This window comes from Primulina eburnea, chromosome 9 (genome assembly GCF_022965805.1).
Source record: "Primulina eburnea isolate SZY01 chromosome 9, ASM2296580v1, whole genome shotgun sequence".
Classification (NCBI taxonomy): Eukaryota; Viridiplantae; Streptophyta; class Magnoliopsida; order Lamiales; family Gesneriaceae; genus Primulina; species Primulina eburnea.
In genome coordinates this window covers 28,536,804-28,545,982 of record NC_133109.1, presented here as the reverse complement: position 1 = coordinate 28,545,982, position 9,179 = coordinate 28,536,804, and the positions used below count along the sequence as shown (strand labels likewise).

General features: G+C 34.3%; 1 protein-coding gene across 1 annotated transcript; it reads right to left on the bottom strand.

Annotated features, from left to right (window-relative positions):
* Nucleotides 1-3,644: 3,644 nt before the first annotated feature.
* On the bottom strand, nucleotides 3,645-9,179 carry LOC140841462 (signal peptide peptidase-like 4). The gene is made up of 14 exons (XM_073208923.1): nucleotides 8,858-9,179; nucleotides 7,824-7,982; nucleotides 7,636-7,747; nucleotides 7,213-7,332; nucleotides 6,955-7,106; nucleotides 6,622-6,804; nucleotides 6,133-6,167; nucleotides 5,869-6,031; nucleotides 5,612-5,665; nucleotides 5,425-5,517; nucleotides 5,186-5,328; nucleotides 4,775-4,845; nucleotides 4,106-4,189; nucleotides 3,645-4,000 (listed from the first exon to the last, which is right to left on the bottom strand). Exons 1-14 carry the CDS (start codon nucleotides 8,990-8,992, stop codon nucleotides 3,891-3,893), a joined length of 1,614 nt encoding a protein of 537 aa, XP_073065024.1. The 5' UTR covers nucleotides 8,993-9,179; the 3' UTR covers nucleotides 3,645-3,890.

Genomic DNA, 9,179 nt, shown 5'->3' with positions numbered 1-9,179 from the left:
TTAACTAGACAAATAAGGTTTTAACAACGTAACATGTCTTAAATCCATTCCTTTCCAACGTCTCAAATTACTTTGTTCAATAATATTAATATTTTATTAATAAAAAATTTATATATATTTCGAGTCATTTCGAGTATTTATTTTCGAACAGTAATTCAAATAGTTTGTTGATATAATCAAATTAGACTCGAAATCAAACTTGAATTAGTACTGCCCTTGTTGTTCCTTTTCTTGATCTCGATCTGATTTACTGATTTTGTAAAATATCGTAATTAAATCAAATATTAACTATACATAATAGTTAAAACCTAGAGTCATAGGTGAGATGCAAATTTATTAAAATATATTTAATGATGTTTTTTATTGATGAAAATTAAATGGAGTAGTTGCATAATCGGAAAAGGAGAGATTTTTACGAAGACGAAATGAGAAGTTTTTGCAAATATTCCTTCCTACACGTAGTTAATTTAAGCACTTGATACTTTAAATTCTCCGATCAATCACATTTCTAGACTTTTCGCCCCCCTTGTTATGTAGTCACGTCTATTCCTTGCATTTCTCATACACGGGGCAACTTAAAATACCATATATTGAAGTATTTTTTTTTAAAACAAAAAAAAAATTGATCCGTCTCCATTTTCAAAATATCTCTATCATAGTTGTCCAAGACTAGATCTCTTGTAAGACAATCTCACGAATTTTTATCTGTGACGGGTCAACATTATCGATATTCACAAAAAAGATAATATTCTTAGCATAAAAAATAATATTTTTTCATTAATAACCCAAATAAGATATTTGTCTCAAAAATACGACCCGTGAATCGTTGTTCAAATGGAATAGATGGGAGAATCGCCAACTCTCTCTCTCAAATTTTTTGTATGTATTCAAATCAACTGGGATATCAAAAGAATTTAACTGGCCAACTAAATCGAAATTATTTTTATTTATGTATGCCATAATTTTATTTCTGTCTTTCAAACCATTTTTTTTCAGATTTTTTCTTTGGCTATAAAAAAAATTGTGAGATAGCAATCTTTATTTCATTAAAATCTAGCTCAATAACAAATTATATATATTTTAATCATGTTATTAGAATAAAGGGCTTCATCAGAAAAATAAATTGACTGGATTTTATTTATGAAAATTTTAAGCAGAAAATGTAATCTTTTGTCATTTCCTTTAATTATTAAAGAATTGTCATCGTCATGATCACCATATATTTTATTGAATTTATCGCACTAAGCGTTAATAGCTTCAATTCGAGCCACGAGCCATTATATTCAAATATACATATTATATCCACGTGATCATTTCTGTATCCATATTTATATCTATATTTACATCTATATATATTTATCAACAACAAAAACTAGAGCAAACATATAATATCGAGCTACATTGGGAATGGTCATGATAGCTCAGCTGGTAGAGCAGAGGACATATCTAAGGGATTCCTCGGTTCGGGCCGCATTGAAATAGGATTCACATAAGGAAAAACACTTGTCATTCGAAGATCCACTCCATCATAGCAATTGCAAATTTAAATAAATAAACAAAAATAACTCTCATTTTATTTCATAAAAATTATCACAAAAAAATATTTTGCATCCTTCTATCATAATTACGATATCTTTTTTAATTTGTGAAGACCCAAGCTACACAAAGCCATGAATTAAAACTCATTCAAGCCATGAATTCAAAGCTAAATTTGAAGAGCCATAATAGCCCTTTTAATGGTGTTTAAATCCCTTAATTAAGGAGGCCATAAACATATTGGTAATGGCCTTGAATGATAGCCTTTTCATCTCCCCTCCATGAGCCTATAAATACCCTGCATGATGACTAGAAAGAAGACACAAAACCTCCACAAACACTCTGAAAATTCCAGCAGAAAAATAGTCATATTTTCGAGCTACCCAACAGCTATTTTCGAAGCACCTGCAATAGCCGAGTTCCTGTCCATTTTGAGGCAATCCAGCAGCTTTTGTGTTCGAATTTTAGTTGTCCTTCCCTCAAATTTTTGAAGAAAATAATTAAGTGTGCTTTTGCTAAATTATTATGTACACATGTATTTCATAAGTGTAATACTCGATATATATCAACATACTTGTTCTTCATAGGTATGTCCACAATTGCTTAAAAATATGATATGTATGTTTCTTGAAATTCGATCGTCATGATATATTCGTTCTTATTTGTTATAAAACAATTGAACAATTTATTGTTTAATATTAGTTATAATAGTTGAAAACATGTTTGAAATCTTTGAATTGCACTGTAATGATTCGAATTTGAAATGGCAAAGAAATTCTGATATTTGATATGTTTTGACCCTAATGCGGTGTGATATAATAATCGTTCTTTTGGCCTCGCCCCTTAGGGGAGTAACATGTAGGGGATTGATCAGTAAACCATGAAAAAGAGATGATTTTCAGTGTTATGTTTGTATCTTGTTCATATTAAATTGAACATGCTTATGATTGAGATTATGATAATACATCCGTATAATTATAACATTGATATTTGTTATGCACGATCGACCCCTATTTACTGAATATTTACCAAATACTCACCCCTTACATTCCCACCACAGATAAGAGCGATTATTTCCTATTTGTTATGAAAACAATTGAACAATTTATTGTTTAATATTAGTTATAATATTTGAAAACATGTTTGAAATATTTGAATTGCACTGTAATTATTTGAATTAGAAATGTCAAGGAAATTCTGATATTTGATATGTTTTGACCCTGATGTGGTGAGATATAATAATCGTTCTTTTGGCCTCGTCCTTTAGAGGAGTAACATATAGGGGACTGATCAATGAACCATGAAAAAAAGATGGTTTTCAGTGCTATGTTTGTATCTTGTTCATATTAAATTCAACATGCTTATGATTGAGATTATGATAATATATCCGTGTAATTATAACATTGATATTTGTTATGCACGATCGACCCCCATTTACTGAGTATTTCCCAAATACTCACCCCTTACATTCTCACCCCAGATAAGAGGGAAGAAATAATCGAAGATAAAGAACAAGAATACTTTTGTGGATGGTGATGAAACCAATCCAATTCAAGACAAATCTTGTTTTTCCGCCAACAAAACTCCTCGAGATCTGGATCATGTTACGAAGAATACAAATTTTGAAGTTCACAGACAAGTTTCCACGTTCCAAGAGATTAAAATTTTGATGTTTTGAATTGAGTTCATGCATCTTCACAGAAAATGAGTATGTTTTCAGTTTGTGTCAGTGAGTTTGTTATATCGTACTTACAAACAAAAATCATGTAACTTGAACGTCAAGAAGCATTTGCAGGTTTCAATGCGCTATAAACTACTTCGACCTTTCAATAAGATGAGGGTCAGTCGTGACATATAATTTGCCAAATGCTTTTTATCAGCTCCTTTCATTTTAAAATCATTTGTTGTATTGGTTTTCCGATGCCCAGCAATCTCATACGGTCCCTCACTTTGGGAAACCAGGTTTCCAAGCCATGTTGAATCGAGTTGGACCAATATTTCGCTTACGAGTTTCGAATTCAAGATCTCGTTCAAGTGAAACTACATCACTGGTCCCTCTGATCTATTGTCTATGTCTACAGTTCTTCAAAATGCAATATACACATGTAATATACAGACATCAACACGTTTCATTGATCTAATCTTTAAGTAAACTTCACTGATCTAAATTCTGTGATCCAATTGATGTTTCATCTACTGTTTCATGCATATATACAAACACTTATACGTTAACATGTTTCACTATTCATCTAAATATACATGAAACAGGAGATGAAACACACGTGACAAAATATAAACACAAGGTACCCACTAAGTCATTATGTAAACTGAACTAGATTTAAAATTTGAAGTCATCATCGGTCATTTGGTTGAAGTTGAACGTGTGGACAAACTCTCTCCGGATCCCCTCGGTTCCACAGATGATTCAAATCGCCTCTCTTCTTCGCCAATGCTATGAATGTGCCTGAAACCAGTACAAAAAATTCAATGTGAATCTATTGTAGGAGTGTCATGTATCCTACTCGTTTTCCTTGTGATGAGGTTCGACCTTGTTTTCATTGTTGCTTACCTAGCGTGAAAGGGACGATGTAAAGCAGAGCCGGTTGTCCATGTCCGTCCATCAAGTTTAAAGCCACATAAGTGGTGAGAAGCCCTGTGAATTGTGATCATAAGAGATTGAAATATGAGGTGAAGAAAAATGGCTATAAGTAAACAGACAGAGACAAAAGCTTTAACTATTTTTTCTTAAAACGATATTGCCCATCCGTTCCCAAGCCTACTACTAATATTTTCTCCGACAATGTCGAAAGTAAAGCACTGATGTTTTATGTTTCAGTTCTCCAAGTCTTTAATAAATCATATTTTTGAAGAGCAGATTCCATCGAACCCACGAAGTTTGTTCTGGTTCAATCTCGAACCACAAAAAAAAAAGCGAAGAAGAAAGGGCACTAAGGACGTCGTCTGTGGTTAGGCCATTTTACCCATGTTCACATTTGAACCACAAAAAAAAAAGCGACGAAAGAAAGGGCACTAAGGACGTCGTCTGTGGTTAGGCCATTTTACCTAAGTTCACATTCAAAATTCCTCGTCATTCACTTCCGATATATCTTTATGTCAAGTAAAAAACGAAGAGTGGATTAGGACAAATGCTGCTTATGCTAGAAACGTAAGCATTGGATTACAAATTGTTGTCATCGATAGAATTCTCATTTCAAATCAACTTAAAATTTAATCATACCTAAACCATAAGCAATCATTGCCCACAGAAAGTATCCGTCCTTCAGACTTTTCTTGGACAGCCAATCATATCTGCAAGGATGCATAAGAAAAAATTAACAGAGTGGTGATATGTGAATATTTAAGACCGATGAGGGTTTACAAAAATGAATCGAAATATTTCAGCACATGTATTCCCTGGAAATATGATCGAACTTTAAGTACGTACGATTTGAATAAAGTGGCGTAAAAAACATGATTCTAAAAAGAAGAAAATTGAATAAGATGTATGTAACTGAAACTTTGATTTTAAAGAGAATGATAGAGACAGGTCATGTAGGGATCTCAACTAGTTGGAACTAAGGGTCATAGAACAAGAAGCATTAATAATCGAACAATCACGTGGAGGACTTGACAGCCATTGAGCTCAAACCTCAAGGAAAATGCTATTACTAGTCCTGGTAAAATGACATCTCCAAATCCAATGATACTGTATCCGCCCCAAGGATCAAACATTCGAGGGATTTTTAGCAGCATTGGGATGCCATCTTCTCCGCTTCCATCACCACGAGCTACCTAAGAGACCAAGCAACAAACTTCAGCTTAATCCCATAAAAAATCACATAGGCTCGATGAGTTTCAATAAATAAAATTCATGTAGTGCTCACTCACCACTATCATGATGCTCTCATGGAACCACCATTTGGAAACGAAGACCCAAAAGATATCATACAAGAATGCACAGCTCAGTAGAACCGTGCCCACCTGAGGATGATGTGAGACGTTTGACAACAAGTTATGTTTCTCCGCAGTGTGAACTACTTCATTGATCTAAAAGAATTTGAATCTTGGTTATTACCTTGAGATTTGGAACTCGTATTATTTGGAGAACAGTTATAATCAAGGCAATGCCCTGTTCCAGAGAAAACAAGTAATTAGGCCTTATTCCATTGCGAAGAAGAAGTTACATCAATAAGGAAGATGGGCAGATTATGGAATTTAGAGTTATCGGCATCTATGAAAACAAACTGAAACACATGTTCTTCTTATATATCCAAGGGAAAATGCAATGAAAATGGAAAGCAAACTAAAAAGAAACAGAAACTGCACTCATACAAGTATATCTTGACCAATCCAAGCAAAGGAGACACGTCGGAAAACTGCCCATAAAACAGCAAATGCTATGCACGAAGGAGAAACAGCAAGTGTAAGATAAGCTATGGCTCCCAGAAAAGGTACTTTTATATACGATCCGGCAGCACGTTCAAACCATCTGAAACTATACTGAATTGTTGTAAGTCCAGTGTTTCAAATCCAAAGCATCAACTCAAATCCCATGAAGCACAATAAGCATAATTTGAGGAAAAACACGGTACATACCATGATAACAGAGCCACTAGACAAGTTTGCAAACCCTGTAAGCCCAGCAAGACAACGAACCAGCATTCAGTAAAAGAGAAAATATTTATGTATGCAAATGAATGTACCCTTCATTTAACTGACACTAGTGAACATATTCAATACATAAAACATGATGAATATACTTCTTAGAAACAAATCAATCATAATCAAAACTCATACATAGCATATGTGGTTAAAAGGATTCCTCACTATTATCATACTGCATTACAAGTTTTGGTGAAAACATCCTATACTAAAATTCCCAAAAATCTGTATTAACTTGTGAATCCTGTAAAGAACTCGAATGTCTGATTATGTCCTACAATCTACAGAACTTTACCATTTTTTACCAAATTTTGTTGAAAATATGCCCTTAACTTTAAATCACAATCCTCAATAAATGCAAATACCTATCTATTGACACATGAATCCTGAAAAGAACCAGTGTGTTGCAAAAGATTGTAATACCTCCATGCCACCGATGCAAAACACAACCACCAGAATCTCAATAAACACATAGGACATCAACTTGTAGAGCATAATTAAGAACATAGAAGCAATCACGACAAACAAAATTGCTGATAAAATGTTGATTTCCATGACACCGCTGGAACTATATGTCTCCTTGCTGAGGTATTCATCAGACCCATCCTGCCAGATCAGCATAAAATGTTAATTGTGTGACAATGTTTGCACAATCAGCATATATATATATATATATATATATATATATATATATATATATATATATATATATATTACCACTAAGTAGAGTGCTAACTTCAAATCAGAATGCGCTACCTTCAAGAGCTTCTCCTGCTCAATAGCTGCTTCTTTTGCAGTCCATGCAGACCAATAAGATGCACATAATATTGTACCAACAGCCATTAGCCAGAGGAACACCTCAGCAACATCAACCGCTGGTCGTTTTGGAGAGTACAACTGAATGGAAACTGAGACAAATGCAAATCTATAAGGGAAATATTATGAAATACCTCATATGTATACACAAACCCGAAAACGATAAAAGTTAAACTGTTCGAAGGAAAGCCTAATTACCATTTGAGTTATCCCTCGTACTCTGTATCAAGGTTGCATCAACATCCAATGAGAGCATAACAACCGGAATGTGAACATTTACATCGGTTTCGTTTGCCTTACAAACCATCTTGAAGAGTTCTGGAGAATTTGTTAGTTAGATCATAATGGAGCATAATAACTTGATGTGGGGTGGTATTCAGCACGAAACATACATCGTTTTTTTACTGGGACATTAGGTTCAAAAAGAAGAAGAGTAGTCACCACTTCTAAAAAGTTACCTACAAGAAGCTGTTGCTACCTAATCAAAAGAAGACAAAAATACTATGTATATACATGAGTCAAATTGGAAGTTTAATATTAAATATGCCCTATTACAGGAACACAGCTACTAGTTTCCAATTTAGAAAACCGCAATTCATGAGGCTGATAAAGAAAATAAACCTGTCCGGTTGTTTATTATAAGTAAAGCTGAAGCTCCAGCAGCTTCTGCCAAGTCTGCTTTGGTGACAAAACTGCAATTTCCCCGATGCGCCAACATTACCTCACCTGTAATCTACACAATAGCAAAGGGCTGTAATATGAGGAAGATATATATGATGATTCCTAAACACTCAATTTAAAATACGAACCTTGTTCTTAGGTTTACTACAACAATCAGGAGGGTCTGCAAGAGCAACTCTAGTAAGGTTTGCACGCTTCTCTTTCGATTCCAACGTGGGGCCAAATCGAGCTCCTACACCCACAAACTCTGCCACTTCTTTACCATTAATCCACACTGGTACTTTAACCTATTTAAGTTACAAACATAAATGGAAGTTAGAAAAGGTTAATAACTTAACTCGATTACATTGTTTGTAAGAATCTACCAATGAATGGAGCAAAAGTTATGAAATACGGAGGCGTCTCCAGTCAAAACTTCAGCATCGTAACAATAGAATGCTACATCATATTTAACATAGTACATAAAAACATCAATTAAACATGTGGCATGATAGAAAGTTAGTGATGCTGCTCCACTTATGACCCACTTTACAGCACAATTTATGTCTTTTTGGAAATTGCATCCTCATATTTGTTACATAAGGTGTAAAAGACACAAAACGGAACCATGAATTAATCAGGGACTTTAGCGGAGAAGAAGTAAATGCTCAGTAAAATGTCAAAGTGCTGGATAAGTGCCAACATCCCACCGCATTTACTTTTAGCTCCTTTCCCTCTATAATTGCAGTTTCCTTTCCTAACTATGTCCAAGATCCAGGTGCAAACAAAAAAGCGAGACATCTATGTATCGATGTGAAATCTATCAAATTCAACAGACAACTCTCACATGGCACCAGATGAATAAGCAGACAAAAATATAAGACAGAAGCAAAAAGCAACAAAAGGCTAGCATGATATTCCAAGTATCAGCTTTACTAAATACAAAGACAAACATATGACCCAAAACTCTAAAGGGTAATTATTCAATAGATACAAATGTAACAGATTATAAATGGGTGAACAAAAGAATCTCAAGTCTACACCCCCGTTCTACCGGTGCCGAGACCTGGACTCGGTCAAAAACCAAGAAATCGCACAAAAAAACCAGCTAATATGCCAGGAAATGCAAAAAAGATCGATCTTTAACATCAAGAATCGATTAAAAAACAAGAAGAATTTTTACCAGTACAAAGTTGTTATTGCAACCAGGCCTCGCCGGAGCGAAATCATCTTGATGAATTATGTCGCCCGCAAACACTACACAACCACTCAACAACGCAAAAATTGCACAGTAGAAAGCTCTGTTCTTCATCTCCATCAACCCAGTAAAACAAAAGTTCAAAAGTCAGAAAGAAGAAAATTTTCCGTATGTGAAAAGGGAAGGTTCAAAGGGTCAGCTGGCATTTATTCAAATTTTAATTGCACTTGGAATATTTTTTTCAAGAGATATGAAACCGGAGACAAAATGATTAGAGATATACACGAGTGATTCATGGGAAATGTAG

Excerpts from the sequence above, each read along its gene's own strand:
- LOC140841462 (XM_073208923.1), bottom strand. The coding sequence starts at position 8,992 with ATGGAGATGAAGAACAGAGCTTTCTACTGTGCAATTTTTGCGTTGTTG. Across the intron at positions 6,805-6,954 it reads AGCAGGAGAAGCTCTTGAAG|GATGGGTCTGATGAATACCT; the intron begins GTAGCGCATTCT and ends CTGATCTGGCAG. Across the intron at positions 5,518-5,611 it reads TACGAGTTCCAAATCTCAAG|GTGGGCACGGTTCTACTGAG; the intron begins GTAATAACCAAG and ends CATCATCCTCAG.